Source organism: Urtica dioica, chromosome 12 (genome assembly GCF_054948205.1).
Source record: "Urtica dioica subsp. dioica isolate 48M chromosome 12, U.dioica_male_clone48M_v1_H2, whole genome shotgun sequence".
Lineage (NCBI taxonomy): Eukaryota > Viridiplantae > Streptophyta > Magnoliopsida > Rosales > Urticaceae > Urtica > Urtica dioica.
The window spans coordinates 19,198,210-19,219,025 of record NC_142767.1 but is presented as its reverse complement, the minus strand read 5'-3'; the positions used below and the strand labels follow the sequence as shown (position 1 = coordinate 19,219,025).

The window sequence follows — 20,816 nt, the reverse complement described above, 5'->3', positions numbered from 1 at the left end:
TACACGATGCCTGGTACTCCAGATCAAAATGGTGTATCAGAAAGAAGAAACCGAACTTTAATGGACATGGTGAGAAGTATGAGGAGTACCACGAAACTTCCTCAATTCTTGTGGACTGAAGCACTAAAGACGGCTGTGTATATATTAAACCGAGTTCCAACCAAGGCTGTTTTGAAAACGCCTTTTGAGTTATTCAAAGGTTGGAAACCCAGTTTGCAACATATACGCATTTGGGGATGCCCGTGTGAAGTGAGAATTTATAATCCACAAGAAAAGAAACTAGACCCTAGGACTATTAGTGGGTATTTCATTGGATATGCCGAGAAGTCTAAAGGTTATAGATTCTATTGTCCGTCTCATAGTACTAGGATTGTGGAATCAAGGAATGCAAAATTTCTTGAGAATGACTTGATTAGTGGGAGTGAACCATTGCGTGATTCGGTCCCTGCAATGGATCACGATGAAGCTGAACCCTCTAGTTCAAGTGATAGATTGATTATCATACACACTCCTCAAGTTCAATCGTGTGTACGACAACCAACTATTGAAGTTCCACGAGCTGATAATGTTGATCCTGTAGATCAAGTTGCTGATCGAGATCATGTTGAACAACCTGTTGAACAACAAGATCATCAAGAGAATGATGAAGCACCATTAAGAAGATCTACTAGAGTTAGAAATTCAGCAATCCCTAGTGATTATGAAGTATATCTGCAAGAAATGGATGGCAACATTGGAGCCGAGAATGATCCTGAAACGTTTTCACAAGCTGTAAGTTCTAAAGAATCTAACTTATGGCACGAGGCTATGATTGAGGAGATGAACTCTATGGGAAAGAATCAAGTCTGGGATCTTGTCGAGTTGCCTGATGGTGTAAAAGCCATCGGATGCAAATGGGTCTTTAAAACAAAGAAAGACTCACAAGGCAACATCGAGAGACATAAAGCAAGACTTGTAGCCAAAGGGTTCACTCAAAGAGAAGGAATTGATTACACTGATACATTTTCGCCCGTATCAAAGAAAGATTCACTTCGCACAATTATGGCATTAGTAGCTCATTTTGACTTCGAGCTACATCAAATGGATGTGAAAACGGCCTTCCTTAACGGAGATCTAGAGGAAGAGGTTTACATGAAACAACCTGAAGGATTCTCCTCTAGTCACGGTGAGCATTTAGTCTGCAAACTTAATAAATCCATTTACGGCTTAAAACAAGCCTCCCGCCAATGGTATTTAAAGTTTCATGATGTCATCACTTCTTTCGGTTTCGAAGAGAATGTCATGGATCAATGTATATACCAGAAGGTCAGTGGGAGTAATATATGTTTCCTTGTTTTATATGTGGATGATATTTTGTTAGCGACTAATGATAATGGAATGTTGTACGAGGTGAAACAATTTCTTTCTAAGAACTTTGATATGAAAGATATGGGTGAGGCATCTTATGTCATTGGCATTAAGATCCATAGAGAAAGATCACGAGGCATTTTGGGTTTGTCTCAAGAGACCTATATCAACAAAGTTCTAGAGAGATTTCGGATGAAAGATTGTTCGCCAAGTATAGCACCTGTTGTGAAGGGTGACAAATTCAGTCTTGATCAATGTCCAAAGAATGATCTTGAGCGCGATCAAATGAAGAATATTCCATATGCTTCCGCTGTAGGAAGCCTTATGTATGCTCAGGTCTGTACCAGACCTGACATTGCATATGCTGTTGGAGTATTGGGTAGATATCAGAGTAACCCAGGTCTTGACCATTGGAAAGCTGCAAAGAAGGTTATGAGATACCTTCAAGGAACAAAGGATTACATGCTTATGTTCAGACGAACCGATGAATTGGAGGTGGTTGGCTACTCTGATGCTGACTACGCAGGCTGCATAGATTCCAGAAAATCCACTTCAGGATATGTGTTTATGCTAGCCGGCGGAGCTGTATCTTGGAGAAGCACGAAGCAGACACTGGTCGCTACTTCCACCATGGAGGCCGAGTTCGTGTCTTGTTTTGAAGCTACATCACATGGTGTTTGGTTGAAGAGTTTTATATCTGGACTTAGAGTTGTAGACTCTATTTCTAGGCCTATTAAGTTGTACTGTGACAACTCAGCTGCTGTCTTTATGGCTAAGAATAATAAAAGTGGAAGTCGAAGTAAGCATATCGACATCAAGTATCTAGCCATAAGAGAACGTGTTAAGGATGGTAAAATGCTCATCCAACACATTAGCACTGAGTTGATGATTGCCGATCCTTTGACTAAAGGCATGCCACCAAAGAAATTTAAGGATCATGTGGAAAATATGGGACTTGGTTCCATAATGTAATTTTTCATAGTACGCTACATTTCCATTTATGAAACTCGTATTCAGTTTAATATTTCTCGTATGGTTTGTGCACATTCATTTTCATTATTGAATTGAGAAGTATTTTCTTAAGTTTGGACCTAGAATAAACATATGGTTTATTCATTATATTTGATGGGATATTATGTGAAAGAAATTATATATGTGATACATGGAAGATAATACTTATTTATAGAGGACCTATCGCCATGATCCATATATTAATTTTTTCTTTGTGACGTATATTAGATTTTATAGACCAAGTGGGAGAATGTAAGATATAATTAACGTATATAGAATATACATATATCATAATAATGGTCTATTAAATCAAACGAAATAATATCCAATTAATGTCTCATTTCCGTTTTACTTTGATGGGAAAGAATTCGGGTTATAAATTGAGACCGATCGTTTTGGTCCCTAATCCGATAATCTCATTCATAAAACACACACCATCTAGTTTCGAGATTACCACGGTTTAGAAGAGCAAAACTTCGTTTTCGTGTTCATTGGGACGCCGCCGCCGACGTTCCGAGTCACCGTTAAAGCTCCGACGATTTTCCGATAACAATGGCCGGAGGTAAACGCTTGATCCATTTCGCTTCCGCTTTTGGGTTCATGTTTCTAATCATATATGTTCGGATTAGAGACTATTATTTCTTACACCTCTCCTTTTAAAATGTTATCTTTATTTGCGGTTTAATTATTTGGCATATTAGTTTTGTTTGCTACTAATCCGCAATTAAAGTAATTAAGAAGAGTAGTTGTTCATCAAATCAGTCCTTAATCATCTATAGTTTTCGGTAGTGGTGGCAGATCATCTTCTTGGAAAATTACTTTTTTCTCTTTACAATTTATAACCTATTTTTTACGTTATATCTCTAGATTCTTTTTATTATGATATTCGTAGCCTTTTTTTAAAAAAAAAAATTTGAAGATAAAATTATTTGTTTGATTTAAGAATTTTCAGTACGTATTTAATATCTTTAATGATTTTATAAAATTTAAACTATGTATTTAGAATATTATTTAATAATTTAAATGAGTTTTATTTGTAATAAATAATGTTAACAACAATGACATAATAATAATAATTAAATACGTATATAAGTATAAATTAATTACATTTCGATTTCCATATATAGTACGATCTAACTCTTTGTACAATTTCATCGCATGCTTCGGTAGAGATTCTTTGTCTCTCTACAACACCACATATATATATATATCCTAGTGATAACATATATAGTACATCCCAAAAACCAGCTCAGCAACATGATTCACCATTTTTGCAACAAACCCCAAAACTAAAACGAGATGATGATGATACCAGCTAATTAATACTTAACCCCTAACATATAAATAAATAAATAAAAACAATCCTATGCCCTAATCTGCGTTCCACGTGGCGATCTGACCCTGAACACATGCTCTTCACCGGTACATTTGTCCACTCTCACAACCCAACTATGAGAACCGGACAATGATCTGATCTTTCCATTTTTATTATTACCAGCCCCACTAATCACCCTTGTGGCTTGATTATTAACATTATTATTATTGTTAATCCTAGTCACCAAAAGGCCTTCTCCGATGGGCAAAAGCTGAGTCCTCCAACCCAAGACGGTGTTATTGCACCTCCAAAGGCCTCTTCTCATGGCGTTGTGTCCGACGACTACGGTGACAGCGCTGTCACTCTTGGCCATCTGAACCGCCCTAATGATCCGCTCGTGGTTGTCCAGGTGGCAGTCGACGAGGACGAAGTCGGCGTCCCCGTAGTGGGTCAGGAGGAGCGTCTGGGCGTCGCCGATGACGAACTCCACGTGGCACACTCCCAGGCCCAGAATGAGCTCCTCGGACCGGTCAAACTCGTCGGAGCCGCGGAGAATGCACACCACGCGCCCTCCGGTCTGCTGGGCCGCCGCGACCAGGCCCAGTGCTGCGGGGTCCACCGCACCGGAACAAGCCGCCACCATCAGCTGAGCGTTGTTCCCGGCGGCTAAAGCCGATATGAACTCCACTTCGTCTGGCTCGTTTTGTTTGTTTCCCTATTCAGAAAAAGAAAGAAAAAAATAAAGATTAGCAAAAAGCTATATATAAATAACAATAATAATAATGTACCGTTTTATTGTACGTGACGAGCTAGAATATAATAAGAGAGAGACTTACCATTTTTAGGGTTCTGAGGTAGGCTTTTGTGGCATTCTCGGCAGACCATAAACCAGCCATTTTAGATATATAACTACCAGAAATTTGGCCTCTAACTACTGCCGAACGCTGTAGTCATTTTAAATCCACTACAGTTTACTGACTGTCATCTATTGCACTGGAGTCTTATCTCTTTGATTATGACTCCAGTGTTTGGCCGTAGTGTATCTGTTTTATAAGACTGTAGTTAAAATATATAACTACATTGTTTAGATGTAGTCTTACTAGTGACATCTATAAATACTACAACGTTATGCTGTAGTTATATAGAACTCAATTACATAAGATAAAAAAACTACAGTTTTAACAAGTAGTCTTAATTGAGTCAATTAGACAGACTACGGCGTTTTTGTGGCATCTATTGCACTGGAGTCTTATCTCTTTGCCTATGACTCCAGTCTTTTCTGTAGAAGACTACATCTTTAAAATGTAGTTGTTGAAGTTAAGAGTGTATAAACACTACAGCTTTATAAAGTAGTTTTAATTAATTGAATTTGACAGACTACATCTTTTACGTGTAGTTTATATTCATGAAGTTATATTTTAACAATATAGACTACATCTTATTTATGTAGAGAATTTTTTTTTACTAAAAACATATATTTAAATAAATATAAATAAAATACATTTATAATAAATAAATATCCAAAAAACACCTAATAATTTCCAAAAAAAAAAACTCATATTTCAATAAATCAATCATAAATCTCATTTCATTACAAGTATGTCAAACACACAACAAATTCCAAAACTTCCACAACAAATTACAAGTATGGCATTCAAAAGTCAAGACGTTCACAAAATGTATCAAATCATTATGGAATTGGAGACCTCACCTTCAGGTCATCCACATTAAAATTTAGATTTTACGTCAATGTGGAAGTGTAGCAATTGCTTTTAAGCACTCACAACTAACGGGCCACTCAGGGAGTCGTGAAACACATGGAAGATATACAAGACCAATGTCTCTAATGCATATGTAGAAATCAGACCATGATGAGCGCCGAGAATACGACTTTCATAATAGCACCATGCCTTTATTAGTATAATACTTCGCTTGAAGAGGTGATCTTTTCCGCTGAGGCGATCAACCTGTCATGATAGCATACAAATTGCAAAAGGGACATCTATTAGCTACAAAGGGCTATAGGACATTGATCTTAAAATCCGGAGCCAAGCTATCTTTTGTGCTCATTTTGAACTTGGGCATACAATTAGACAGATATAAACCAGAAACCAAAATAAGGTGAAGCTGAAAATTGAAGCACATAAGACACTGTATTTTACAAAAAGAAAATGCTACAGATAACTGAGAGAACGAAGAAAATTAGATTATTGTAAGACACTATAGCAGAGAAGTACAATTTCGAAAATGGGTTAGCTAATAGCATCAGTTAACAAAGCATCACGAGGGCACAAGTTGTATAAGAAACACATAAGAGTGGTGGACAATAAAGATGAGAGATTAAAATGGATGCATTGATTTAGAGCTAAAAAATTTATTTCTGGTAAGTTTTATCAGCAAATTACCTGCTCCAAAAAGCTTAGTGTACAAAGCCCTCCCAACTGAGTGAATGATATATCAACCACAATGTTCTGCACTAGGCATTTTATAAGCTTGAAATATGAGAAAATGCTTGCACAAGTATACAAAATCTAAGCTAGATGAAAAAAAAATAATAGAAGCAGGATGGTATGTATGAGAAAATATATACCAGACAAAATTATTCATTCATATTATTATATAAGTTAAATTGAATGCACCATTTTTAGTTAAGGTCATCCCATTCATAATATTTTGTCTCAGAAAGTCACCCAACATAAATCTTACTTTGATACAACAAGACTATCACATCGAATAGAGAAAACATGATGAATATCATAAAGGAAAAATGGAAAAAACAAATGTGAGAGATAAAGAGAACCATATCAGCTTTGAAATATCAACGATAATCTAGACTTGAGAGTGAAGAACACAATCGCGACCAGAGAACAGAGTCGGCAAAGCTTCCTTTGCAGAGGCGGCAGAGAGTGACGGAGCTCCGGCTATCAGATTCGGAGGCGGAGCGGAAAGGCTGAGAACTCGTACATATCGTGCAGCATCGTTCATTTCCCTGCGCTTCTATTTCCAGAGCTTTGCGAGCACAGAACGCTGCGACACATGATATCAGAATTCAATCTCAATCTCAGACCTAAAAGCACGGCCAAAAATATGATATTCCAAGTTACAAAAATCAGACAAACAGAGGTCAGAAGCGAGAGAAAAACCACAGCGAATCCAATATCCAAACAATCAGCCAAAGTACGAGAATCATCATCGCACATAGATCAACACTCTAGAATCCTTATACCTCAAAAAGCCCCATATCAATTTGAAATTCAAATCCCTAGACCTTGAATGATGTCCTTTACCTTGAATGATGTCCAGCGACCTTGAATCTTCTCCGGCGAGAACCCTCTATTTTTCCGCCAACCTATTCCTTGCACACGTCAAATGTAAGAGACTAAATCAAATCCCAATTCACATAAAATCTGAAATTGACCAAGCAAAAACTCCAATTCAACTCTCAAAACCAAGACCCAAAAATCAATTAACAGGTTCAAGCTAACACAACATAGAAAAAACCCAATTTCTTTACAAATTTTCGGCCAAAAAATCAATTAAAATTCAGGAACCCTAACTCAAAGAATTTCAGATCAAGAACAACAACAAACCGAGCCCAATCCAATCCATATACCACGGAAAAACTGGACTTACTTGCAAATGACTTGACTTCGTCGTTTGTGAGTCCATCGACTTGCATCAATTCTCTAATCTGCTTTGGAGTTGCACCTGTGGAAAATTACAGCAATCTTCACAACTTGTATTTTACATTTAACTTGTAAAATTACAGCGCTGATGAATCGGCTGTGAAGCTCTAGCGACCAGCACCGCCTCTGATTCCTTGCGGCGGCAATTGGCAAGTAAAAATCCATTTATGTATTCTCTAGAAAAATAAATAAATAAACAAGCAGAGGTATGAAAAGAAATATTTCATTTCTTTTGTGGCTATAAACACTTAATGCAAATATTACCCTTTAAGAACACGTCACAAAACCGAGCAAATAATATGAACAAAAAATTAGAAATTGAGCAAATAAAACTCCAACTCAACACTTAAACATTGAGACCCATGTATTAATCCAATGATTCAAGCTTCAGATTGTAAAAACCCCAAAAATTAAAATCCAATTTTCGGCCAAAAAGAAGAGAAATTCATAAACACAAACCCTAGCTCACAAACTCTAATTAGAAATAAGCATAAACCGTGCCCAAGCATAAGCAAACCACGAAACTCAAGCTAAGAAATTAAAACCCCTAATCAGAAACACTAAAATCGGACCAAAGAGGAAAATATTTTCAAATCGAAACTCCTACCTTGTTAATGAACGAGCCACGGGCCACGAACTATCTCTCGGAATCTCTCTGGCTCACTCTCCCTCGCGAAATCGCCCAGAGCAAAGTCCCATTTCTTTTCTTTTTTTTCTTTTTTTCCTTTTGTTGTTCTTGGTAGTAATGTGACGAGAATAGAAGCAAAGAGAAACTTCAAAGGCTTCAAGTAGGGCTAAAGGCGGTCGAGCGCATGACAGAGGTGGTGAGACGGATGCAGTGCGTGTGAGAGAGGGAGAACGGGATGAGAGTGAGACTTTGATGAATAAAAAAATGGTAAATTGAAATTAGTATAAGTGAATATAGTGTTGTTTCTATACTTGGTGGAATTTGAAGTTTTCGTACACCGCCAAAAACAAAATCTTTTGTGGAAAATTTCCCTCCAACTAAAATTTTGTTAATTTTTTATATTTTAAGTATTACAACTCCTTTTTTACCTTTGACTGTAATGTAAATGTGTCAAAATTTTGTGGGAAATTTCCCTCCATTTAAAAATGGTGAAATTTTGATCATTTTCAATTTTTTGAGTATTACCACTACTTTTTTATATTAGCTGTAGAGAAAAATAGATCATTCTCTACAGCTTTATATTCGACTGGAGTCTAATATAGGCTTAAAAAAAGGTGACCGTAGTCTGTATTGAAAGACTCCATTAAAAGGTTAAACTGGAGTTAAAAAAAAAAAAACTGTAGTTGTATCCCATATTTCTGGTAGTGTATGTATTTCTCTTTTCTTTTTTTAGTTTTCTTTTTGTTTTTGGAACGAGAGAGATGTAACAATGAAATGTGTGGATTTTCTCTTTGAGTATGTGCTTATTACTTTCTTAGCTTTGTTTGTTTGGTTTGGTTTGGTTTTCTTTTTGGAGAGAATGGGGTTTATATATATGCGTGCGTAAAGCTATTAGACAATCAAATGACGGATTGATGGAATTTGTTTTTAGAAACGACACCAAGCAAGCTGTCTCAATCCAACTTGGCCATGTTTTATTAATAATTTTATAAGTGAACCCCATTTCAACTAGCTAGATATGACAATACAATATTTTTTTTAATTATTATTAGTTTTTATATAAATATTTTATTCTAAAAAAATGGAAAATTATTAAAATACGGATTACACTTTACATGGAGCTCTAAATATTTTTACATTTCTGGACAAATTTCAATTCTATGCGAGCTTCCAGGAAACACAATAGCGTATTATTATTTTTAATTATCGAAAAGTACTTTTGTGCTATTTTATTCGTAAACTAATTATTGAGATATCATTCAAACTGGTGTAAGTTTAGCTAGAAAGGTACCGTATGAAGGCTCCACGCAATTAGTAAGCAGTAATAAGTCAGCAAAGATAAGCTGTACTTGTCCAAATAGTTAAGGACAACGTCGTATAATCAAGTCATTACTTTTTTATAGACAAATAAATCAGGCCCGCTTGTTAGTTGAGGAACACCCAACAAACTTGTACTATATAATTCATAATAAAATGAAAATGAGAGAAAAAAAAATAATTTAGATTAGGAGTTAGTCACGCGTATATATTGATATTTAGCTTCCATATATTATTATATATATAAAGAGAAAAAGAATGACACACATATATTGAATTTTGGTTTTCTGCTTTTTTTTAAGGAGGGCTTCTGCTTATATACACAACACACACACATATATATATATATATGTGTGGGGGGGGGGGGGGGGGGGGGGGGGGGGAGAATTATTAAGTGAGAAAAAGATAACCATTATTAGCCATTACAAAAAATTTATAAATGGGAGATATATATTTATTTCAGCTAAATATTAAAATGACCTTAATATTTGTCTCAAGCTGTATTATGTGTCATGCAGTAAAATTTTCAATATATGGCACGAATTTTTTAGTTTTTTAAGAATGTAAGAGTATAATTTGCACAAATAAAAAAAAAACTATTATTCGCTTATAAATTCAAAACTTGTAGTATTATGACTATGTGATATTTGCATCTTATGTCACAAATTGACAATCCAATTGCAAATAAGTCACACGCAAAAATTTTAGAAAGTTTTAGAAGAAGATGAATTGATTTTTAATGAGGTATTGTAAAAATTCAAAAGACATGAAGTAATTAATAAAAAGATTAAATGATGAAAGAGAATAATTTCAAATTTGCACATGTGACACGAATGTAAATACGTGACACAAAAGCAATTTTGACAACTTTGTGACACAAATGCAAAAATCCGACGAATTTGTGACATTGACGCAAATTTCCCTAATACTATGAACATACACAATGCTTTAAACTTTATTGTATTGAATATAATTACTTACAAATAAAAAAATATGCCCTATCCTGTAAAAAAAAAAAAAAAAAAAAATCCTAAATTAAGAAATTTAAATACTTTATTTACACTAGATATATCTATTCATCACTTTCACTAAACCGAGCCACTTAAATATGGCTCGTCAAATTAACTACCTGGTTAGGATTTCCACTTGGAGTGCCATTATCAATCGGAACAACAAAATTACTATCTCGAGCACTAAAAAAATTGCTTCGCAATTCAATCGTTTTGTGGTTGGCGATTTTCTTCAACGCGTGGGAACTCAAGTCCTTTTGATCAAAGACTCTAAACACCACATGAACTTTTTCCCACACCGAGGCTTCTGGTGGGATAGAGCTTTTGATGACATGCCAATTCCCGTGAAAGAATATAACCCCATGAAGCGCCATAGCGAACAACGACGCAATGCCGGTGATGAGAAACAGTCCCCAGAAGCTTTCGAGTCCAAGGTTGCTTGAAGTGTCTTCAAAGCCCAGGGTCGGACATCTTTCTTTTTTCCCGAACCAGTGCTCCTCTATTTCCTTTGACCTGCCTCGTTCGGTTACGTTTAGTATCGCATGGGACACATCAGAAACCAACGGAGAGCCTTTCGGAAAAGCCTGAAATTTTAGTTCCATCGAGGGATATTATTGTAATTTCAAATGAGTGTTATAACTAAATAAATAGCCATATTTTCGAATTAACCATGGTTTGTCTAATATTAATAAAATAGTCAAAATAAACAACGTGAAATATTAGGTTTCAATCATTTTTTTCATCTCGTGATTAAATTCTTATATATATCGTCAAAAAATTTAATGATATTGTAAAAAATAAATTAAAATTGTAGTTATTTTTCTAATCAATTAATTTCAGACGACTATTTTGTATAATCTTTTCATTTCAAATTATATGTAACTTTGATAAACTAAATATGATAGTTATAAGAGCGCTTACGTATCCAAAACCGAGGGTTTTGAAAGTCGGACCAATCATGGTGTACTTGGAGCAATACATTTTGAGGAAGACATCCATATAAGGCTTTTCGTCAAAAGCCGCGATAATTTCTTTCTTCGAAAAGGCTCGGGCTAGATCTTCCGCGGATTCGTACCCCATGAGCTGGTTCTCTTTCAAGCCTAGGTTTTTCAACATCTCATAGGTGAAAGAAGCCTCTAAGTAACCCACATGTTCACCTTTCTCGATGAGTGTCCTAATGTTGGTGATGTCCGGTAGGAGTTGTTGGACCGTTAGGAGCGAAGTCAAGCTCGCGGTGTAGCTTTGGGTCAAAATCAATACCACAAATACCCATATGACTATCACAAATCTTGAAGAGTTACTTAGTACTCTCTCCCCTGTGTGTGAAAAAAGAAAGCTTAAGTTTGTTGATAAACATAACTTGTGATCTACTATCAATGACATAATTTTGTGTGGATTATTGAACTTACGAGTAGCGAAGACCATGGTGGAGAATGAGAACCAAAGACTAGTGCCGATTTGGTGCGACGGAGAGCCTCGAAAGTCGTCATTAATCCGATGCTCGTGGACCCATACAACGAAGCCCATGAAAACGAAGAAACCAACAATGGTGGCCCAGAGATCCCATGTCAAAGGCTTCGTGAAAATCCATGCATTATTGTTCCTTTCGTCCTTGACTGTGACGATCATCGACACCCCAGATTCTGTATATGGCAACGTGAAGTCAACATACAAAGATCTGTTGGATCTGATCGTCACATCTCCGATCACTGCATCAAAATTCTTCAATACAAATGGTACACAAATAAGCTAATATAAAATAGCATAATAATTAATCTCTATAACGGATAAATTTATGCCACGTACCCCGAGAAAAACTTGATACACCATCTCATCATAAGTTCCATTACTCTCGTGGCTAGAATTGGCGAATGGAATCAAGTCATACTCAACTTTATAAGGTAAAGAATCCATTACCTCTCTAAAGATGTCTATGCAATAACCGGATACGTTGGTGGTGTTATCAGAGTTATATTCAACGTTGACAAACTCTTTGAAACCACCTCTCACTGGAACACCGACTTTCAGTCTGTTACCATTGATCGGAATTTCCCATCCTTTTTGGTCTTTATTAGTCCCTCCTGGCCACGTAATTGGACTCAAATTCTCCTTCAACGTAAACAAGTGAGGATTATTTTTCTGTGTAGAAGAATTCAAATCCCTTATGAGCCCAATTTTGGGCTTCCAAATCCCAACCACGTCGATCACGCCGTCATTAACAACATTGACGATCTCATAAGCCGAAACTTGTAACTCCTCATGCACAAGACTAAAATTCCCAACGAGCCCTTTGAATCTCACGTTTGTAAATATCTCTCTAAGCTTTGGACCATTTAAAGATACTCCAAACGAGTCGAGGTCATTTGAGTAATTATTATTCCTTTTTTTGACAACCGTAATTTTGTCACCATCATCATTAGGAGTATCGCTCTCCCAAGTCCTTTCAACGGCCATAGCTAGGGCTATGGCAGCATCGTAAGCCCACAACCCAAAAACATTCACTTCTTGATCATCGTCCCCAAACTGATTCTTTCGATACCGATCTCTGAAATCCTCGACCTCTTTCGTCCTTGGAACGTAATTCCTTATCCCCAACACACCATTCATGGAATCACGAAAACCCATTGAAGAAGTGTTTAAGAGGTTGGCCATCACGCTAGTCACAATCCAAACAAACCCTTCTTTCATCATCTCCAATCTCTCAGCCTCATCGAAAATCCTCTTTCCAAGCGCCGTGTGAGCCTTGATGCAAACATAAGTTAGAGAGTAATTGAAAAATTGTATGAAACAGTTACGCTCAATTAAATTAACTAATGTCAGAAAAAAAAAATCTCTCGTACTATCTCATGTTTATGATCTTAGTTTTAGCTATTTTCACAATTATTCGATAATTAAGAACTTAAGGGTTTAAATATTAAATATCTAAACTTTCCGTTGAATAAAGAGAAAAAAAAAATATTTAACATACTTTGTAGTCATATTTTTTTTTTTAAAATGGTGGTTTCTACTTTTTAATGCATAAACTATCCAAATAAAGATAATACATAATACCTTTCAAAAAAAAAAAAAAAGATAATACATAATATAGGGACATCACTTATTACTTTTAAAATAATTGGTTGCACCTAATCAATTTCTAATTTTTTTTTCTAATATTTTAGCCAAAGTTTCATTTTATTAAAAAAATAGTTCTTCACGTCGAAATAAATTAAATTAACTAAATCAGTTAATTTAATTTACTTCGGCCTGATGAGCTATTTTTTAAATAAAATAAAATTTTTACTATTTTTCAAAATGAGGGTAAATTATCGAGCTACTGACCTGATTGTCATTTACTTTTATCGTGCAAATAGACCGTAATTCATATAAAACTAGGTTACAACAAAGCTTTGTACGTCCATACCTGCACGACAAAGACCCTAACAGGTTTGTCCTTTAGTCCCCGGAGCTTTTCCCGGAGTGTCTCGTTAGAGGCCGAGGGATCAATGGCGGTCCGGTAAGGCACGTGGGCCCCGGCTCGGAAGAGAGCATCGACGAGAAAGGGCACGAGGCCTTCGCCGTAGGCGTCGGAGGCATAGACCGGGACCACCTGTTTCCATCCAGAGGCTTGGACTAGGGACGCGATGGCCTCGGCCTGAGAAGCCTCGTTCCCCGTGACTCGGAAGAAGTACGAGCTCCGAGTGGTTAGAGAGGGACACGTGGCGGAGAATGAGATGATCGGAACCTTGGATTTCTCTCCGAGGTTCACCACGAAGCTCGCTTGCGACGACGTCAACGGTCCGATTATGGCTTGGACTTGGGCGTTTTTTATCAAGTCTAGAGCTGTTTGTAGAATATAAATCAAACGTAGTCAATTAGTTATATGGTAGATTATATATATATATATATATATATATATATATATATATGGCATAAAATGTTTCGAAGTTTCTGTCATTGTGCGGATTGTTGCAGAATTTATATCAGAAACTGTGATCGGATAAAATAAAAGAAGCACGACATGCATGAATCATTATATTATAAATAGTTGTCCGAAATACCATACGTTCAAATCCATTTTGGCGGATGTTTTAGTTCTTGTTCATAGTTAAATTGTTTGCGAGAAATAGTTGTGAATGTATTTTTCGAGATGATGATTTAGAGACTAATATATACATATAAGCTAAACAATATATACTTACGCAAAAATTAATAGTACTATCTAATTTTTAATCTGGTCTATGGTAGCATGGTGTTTCTCATTGCAATAACGGACTGACTGTTTCACACTTGTATTAAAAATACGGACTTTTTCAATCGACTATACTTTAGTTACGTACAAGTTAACTACAAATTTATTCGACTTGGCGGATGTTCCAAAAATTGACAGTGAGTTTCTTCTAATATATATTTAAAATAGGCCAAGGAAAATATCAAACCAACTGGATACAAAGCAGTAGACCTATATATTATCACCTACGTCCGTAATATGGCATCTTTATTTTTGAAGATATCTGTGTCCACCAATAAGAGCCACCCAGTTGGTGACTTTGAAATTTGAAATACACCGCATGATCAGCGTTGAAATCTTAATATATTTTATTCAATTTAAAACTAGACTTCAAATTTTATTCAATTTGAAACTAGACTTCAAATTTTATTCTATTTAAAGTTTTGGTATTTTATTTTATCTATTTCGGTTCAAGCAAGGCACACCAACTAAAGGCTTATTCAATGTTATAAAAAATGATAACTTCAAACAGAAAAGAAAATGTTCCATTCCCGGAATACGGCAGAGCCAACAACAAAATATAAAGAGGACCAAAAATAAAATATAAACTTAGCTATCAGATTTTTTTTAATATAATTCCCAAATTAAATAACAAAATTCCATAAATAAATATTAAATGGAGTTGCAAAAATAAAATATTTAAAAGTTATTAAAATAAATAAATAAAAGGACAACTATTAATTTTAGGATAAAACAATAAATTGAAGGGACTGAATTGCAATACGTGCGTCACTGGGGGAATACCCTTCAGGAGGACTAATTACCATTCGATCCCTAGCGGTAAAAATAAAACTTCACGCTTAAGAAATCATACCTGACGAAGCCGCTCCGACAATCTCTGACTTCGAATCCCTGGAATGAACCACAATCCGGGTTTTGTAGCTCCGACCTTCGGAGGAAGCGTAAAATTCCGAAATTGCCATTCCGATACACCTCAATCCCATCCTTCCGACAGGGTCATTATGGTCCAAAACCACGCCAACGTTCACAAGTGTCGTTTTATTTTGTGCTGTGACCACGACGACCATGTTCGTCATTGCAAGAAGGAAAGAGAAGAACAGAGTTTTGATGGATTTCTTCATTTTTTTTTCAATATCTCAAAAAAGAGAGCTGTCAGCCTTTTGCATTTATATGTTATCTTCTCGTATAAATATGGGTTTCACGTTTACATTATTAGAATCTGATTATTATATAAACATAGAGACGCGGTTTCCACGAAAGTCACACTTTCTGTCATAGAGCAAATCAGTGCCACACATGCATATATGTTCTAAATTCTAATTCAATGTAAAACAAATTTTTCAAAAATAAAAAAACAACGTAAGACCAGGTCACCATCAATATTGGTTATATATATACTCTCTAGTCTATACTCTATAGTATACTCTATACATAATCTTATCTGACTATGAGGTAAATTATTTCTTTTTATATACAGCATTAATTGAAAATGAAAGCGTTATACACTTATTCCTGATAATTTTAATGTTAGCTTAGTGTGTACAATTAAATTATTAGTAAGAATATTTGAGCTTGACATATTCGTTAAAATATCTCTCTTTTTTTTTTTGTTTTTTAAAAGTATTCGTTAAGATATCTAACGTCCAGAGAGATGGCAAAATGCATGTATTCAAGTTTTAAGGGATAATATAAAATAAAGAAAAAATATTAAGAATATGTGTTTAATCGAAATGTGTGATTTAACTCTTCAATCTTCATTCCGTTCAACATAAATGATAAATACATTTTCTAAAAATATATTATATCGCAAATAACAATTTTTTTGTTTATTTTTTATGTAAAAAAAATAACTCTCCAAAATACCCTTGATAAAATAACTTTTTATTTTCTATTTTATATATAAAAAAAAATTAAATAAAAAGATTTCTTTATAAAAAGTTAAGAATTTTTTTTATAAAGAGATAATTTTTTTAATAAAATCGTAAATAAATATTTATTTTATGAAGGGCATTTTGGGAAGTTCAATTTTAGTTTTTGTAAAAAAAATAAACGAAAAGTGTGATATTTACGATATAACATATTTTTAATGGAGGAATGTGTCATTTATATTAAACTGAAGGGAAATTTTTTATATTTATGAAAATTGAGGGGATAAATCGCGTATTTTCGATTAAACACAGTGGATATTGTTGATATTTTCCCTATTATAAACTACATTTGTGTAGAATAGCAACTGTATAAAACTATAGCGAATATATATGGTATCATAATCAATTATTCCGTATGAATCAATTATTTTATTTTCATATGATGTATATAATATGGGCGTCGTAGTTATTTAGCTAATTTCAAGCTTGATTTTAAGGAACTAGCCAACGTTTCGTTTATTTTGGTAAATTAGCGATTTACCAATATTAACGTATGTAAATACTAAAAACAATCATGTAAATTAATATATGATTAATGAGACCATGTCACTAAATGTGGCTAAATTTTAAACATATTTAAAACGTTTGCTAGATTGCAAATCCAATATTTCAAGTAGCCTAATCCGTAGAATTTTTCATATAATATAAGTAAGCACTGAATGCGGTTATCATGACATGTCAAAGTCAATAAACAATAGTCATCAACTCTCTCTCTCTCTCTCTCTCTCTCTCTCTCTCTCTCTCTCTCTCTCTCTTCAAAATCTAGAGACCGGACTTAGACTCCCACATCACAAAATCACACTTAGTAATCAAACTAGTATTAAGCACGAGAGAGAACGTCAGGGGACTTAGACTCCCTCTAGCGACGAGACGAGATCACCGGGGTTGTAGACTTCACCACCTTCCATCCCACATGTGCTCATAAAGTTTGGGCCTAGATTGGAATTTATGGGATATTTAATGTTACTCCAAAAATCGGCATTAACAATTACAATATTAAAAAACTTGGAGCATAATTTTACCCACCGGTTTTAATCGACCGGATAATGTCCGTTCTTTTCGGGTAACATAATAGGTGGACCTTTGCTCGTATACCGGGTCTTAGACTCCCACCTCACACAATCACACTTAATGATCAAACTAATATTAAGCACGAGAGAGAACGTCAGGGGACTTAGACCCCCTCTAGTGACGAGACGAGACGAGATCACCGGGGTTGTAGACTTCACCACCTTCCATCCCACATGTGCTCATAAAGTTTGGGCCTAGATTGGACTTTATGGGATATTTAATGTTACTCCAAAAATCGGCATTAACAATTACAATATAAAAAAAACTTGGAGCATAATTTTACCCACCGGTTTTAATCGATCGGATAATGTCCGTTCTTTTCATGTAACATAATAGGTGGACTTTTGCTCGTATACCCGATACCCAACCCGTTAACACTAAAAATCGCGTTCATTAAAAATTGATCTTAGATCCACTAGGTTGTTTCAAGCATTAGTACCGCATGACTAACACGATTTTATTATTTTATGATTAGAAAAATTAATTAAAATGAGTAACGCGTCCGACACTTTTCTAGCAGTTTATCCGGTGGGCATATTTTTGTTACCCGTCCGCTTCAAAAAAATGGATAAACGGGTTCAAGTAACATATCCATTTTTTAACTTGGTCCTAGTAATGGGTCATTTTTTTTAACTGGGTCCGAGTAACATACTAAGTGGACCCAATCAGATTCAGACCGATTGTCATTCCTACTTATTCAACTTACTATATACAAACAAACCATACCGTAATAAATGGCTTAACATAACATGGCGGCATTTATAATCAATATAAGGCCAGTATAATTCAACTATATCCAATCTCTAAAGTTTGTTTGCTTTCTTTAGTTTTCATTTTCATGGTGTGTAAGAAAACACGTACATTAATTAGATTAGGGAATTATTATTACTATTGTTATTATTATTATTATTAATCTTAAAATTATCCAGAAAAAATAAACTACACGGGTACAAAAAAGAAATCAAACTATATGATTAAAACAATGTTTACCAGTTACAACCAGGGACGGACCCACGTAGAGGTTGAGCGTGGTCTAGGTCACCTTCAACTTCTGAGAAAAATTCATAACTACCTTCTTTTAATCTGATTATTTCATCAATATTTATATTATTCATCAATACTTATTAATATGTAAAATTCTGTAATTATCTCATTCGTTTTATAAAATATCATAACTACCTTATTATTACACATAAGTTTTATAAGGTCTATAACGGTGTAAGTCACTTAAAAAACAATATAACTTATATAAAATTACATAACAACATAAATCACTTTTAAAAAAATCCCGTGTTGTTGTAGGTGAATAATAATAATGGAATCATACAAATATCCAATACTACAAATTTAAGTGTAGGCGGTGATTAAATAGTATTTACGAAAATACGTAGACAATTTATAATAATTTTAATTTAAATATATGACAACAAAAATGAAAATAAGTAGACAATTTACAATAATTTTAATTTAAATATATGACAAAGTAAGAGCATTTAACTCATCTATAAAATTCAATTTCTCCAATCTGTGATAAATTATATCAATTATTTTGTTTAAACATTCGAGTGTAGATTTTATCGGTTCTCTTATAGTATATATGAAATAATTAGTTAAAGTCAACCAGGGTGTTCATGAAAACCGTCAAATCAAACAACCTGATCATCCAAACCAAATCGCACTATTTTTTAAACCGTACCATTAAAACCCGATGACGTTTGGGTTGTAACCAACCCAAACCGCAATTGTTTCGGGTTGATTTGGGTTTTTATTGTCGTGAGATTGGATTGAACCAAATCAACCTGATGGTGTGAATCCTTTAATTGTTTAAGATTGCAAATATTTATATGTACTATTGTTAAAAATATATATAACATTTTTAATAATATTATAATTAAATAAAAATACTCAGTATTATACTTTGTTATTTGCGAATACATGAAGATATGATAATTAAAAATATGCGTAATTTTTATGTTAAGATGTAAACTTCTAAAGATAAGTAAAATTTTGATTTTATTTGACATAACGTATTAGATATAATATACATAATATACATATATGATTTTCATTCAAGTTATATAGTCATTTGTGGAGAATTATAATCCGAAAAAACCAATACAAATCACTACTACAAATTAACATATTAAGTGCGGAAGGGTATTAGGTGCGACATGTCGCACCTAAATGTCGCACCTAAGCACATATTAGGTGCGACATGTCGCACCAGATAGTCTTCCAAGCGACTAAAAATTTCGCAGATGATTAGTGCTATCCGGTGCGACTTTGTCGCACCCGATATGATATTGTCGCACCTAATACTATTGGGTGCGACAGTTGTCGCACCTAATACTATCAGGTGCGACTAGTGTCGCACCTAATGGGTTTAAAAATTTAAAACGGTCAGAAATTCCCCCCGAATATTTTGGGTTCTGGAATTTCACGTTGGGTGCGACAGTGTCGCACCTAATAGTCATATTAGGTGCGACATATATGACTATTAGGTGCGACAATGTCGCACCTAATAGTTTTAGGATATGTTTTATACCCGAGCGTCTTCTTCTTCGCCCAAACTCACTCTCTCACTCTATAACTCTCTATTCTCTCTCTAACTCTCTCTCTCTCCGACGCTCGTCCCCGGCGCGACCAGCCCCGCCTCCAGCCCGCCACGCCGTGAAGCTCGCCGTCCTCCAGGTACGCCTCACTCTCTCTGTCTCACTCTCTCTCCGTCAATCTCACTCTGTCTCTCTCCGACCAGGCCCGATTCTCTCTCCGACGCTCGTCCCCGGCGCGACCAGCCCCGCCTCCAGCCCGCCACGCCGTGAAGCTCGCCGTCCTCCAGGTACGCCTCACTCTCTCTCTCTCTCTCTGCCTCACTCTCTCTCCGTCAATCTCACTCTGTCTCTCTCCGACCAGGCCCGACCCACCCGAACATCCTCCGGCGAACTAGTCCTCACCTCGTACACCGCTCCGGCCTTGCTCCCCGGTACTTCACCACCTCGCTCCCTCCTCGAACACCACCACTTGAACGAAAATCTCAGCGCCCCGGCCTTGTTTTTGTTTCTTTTCTTTTTTTTGTTAGTTGGAAAATCTCAACTGCCACCACAACACAAGACTAAATTTCGTCATCGTCATTTTTTTTGTCAATATGTATTATTGTTTTAGCTTATCGGAGCGCCGCCGCACAACAGCCCTCGAACGGCCTCAGCCATCGCTCACGCAGAACAGCCCACGGCCCACCCTCGGCCCAGCCGTCGCCGCAGCCTCGTCGTCTC

At 35.5% G+C, this 20,816-nt stretch overlaps 2 protein-coding genes and 1 long non-coding RNA gene across 3 annotated transcripts; 1 reads left to right on the top strand and 2 right to left on the bottom strand.

The window, feature by feature from the left end:
- Positions 1 to 3,498: 3,498 nt before the first annotated feature.
- Positions 3,499 to 4,574, bottom strand: LOC149379969 (uncharacterized). The gene is made up of 2 exons (XM_089603318.1): positions 4,510 to 4,574; positions 3,499 to 4,388 (listed from the first exon to the last, which is right to left on the bottom strand). The coding sequence occupies exons 1-2, from the start codon at positions 4,567 to 4,569 to the stop codon at positions 3,723 to 3,725; spliced, it is 726 nt and encodes a 241-aa protein (XP_089459444.1). The 5' UTR covers positions 4,570 to 4,574; the 3' UTR covers positions 3,499 to 3,722.
- A 5,764-nt stretch (positions 4,575 to 10,338) lies between these two features.
- LOC149379968 (glutamate receptor 2.7-like) lies at positions 10,339 to 15,666 on the bottom strand. The gene is made up of 6 exons (XM_089604084.1): positions 15,399 to 15,666; positions 13,724 to 14,136; positions 12,121 to 13,056; positions 11,724 to 12,036; positions 11,236 to 11,630; positions 10,339 to 10,898 (listed from the first exon to the last, which is right to left on the bottom strand). Exons 1-6 carry the CDS (start codon positions 15,664 to 15,666, stop codon positions 10,407 to 10,409), a joined length of 2,817 nt encoding a protein of 938 aa, XP_089460210.1. The 3' UTR covers positions 10,339 to 10,406.
- Positions 15,667 to 20,179: 4,513 nt separating this feature from the next.
- On the top strand, positions 20,180 to 20,816 carry LOC149379967 (uncharacterized). Its single transcript, XR_016294121.1, has 3 exons — positions 20,180 to 20,235; positions 20,300 to 20,383; positions 20,707 to 20,816. It is a non-coding gene; the product is annotated as an uncharacterized LOC149379967 (long non-coding RNA).

Coding starts and splice junctions, on each gene's coding strand:
- LOC149379968 (XM_089604084.1), bottom strand. CDS start 15,666: ATGAAGAAATCCATCAAAACTCTGTTCTTCTCTTTCCTTCTTGCAATG. Junction 14,137..15,398: donor TGTCGGAGCGGCTTCGTCAG/GTATGATTTCTT, acceptor TTCTACAAACAG/CTCTAGACTTGATAAAAAAC. Junction 11,631..11,723: donor CACCATGGTCTTCGCTACTC/GTAAGTTCAATA, acceptor TTTCACACACAG/GGGAGAGAGTACTAAGTAAC.
- LOC149379969 (XM_089603318.1), bottom strand. CDS start 4,569: ATGGCTGGTTTATGGTCTGCCGAGAATGCCACAAAAGCCTACCTCAGA. Junction 4,389..4,509: donor ACCTCAGAACCCTAAAAATG/GTAAGTCTCTCT, acceptor TTTTCTGAATAG/GGAAACAAACAAAACGAGCC.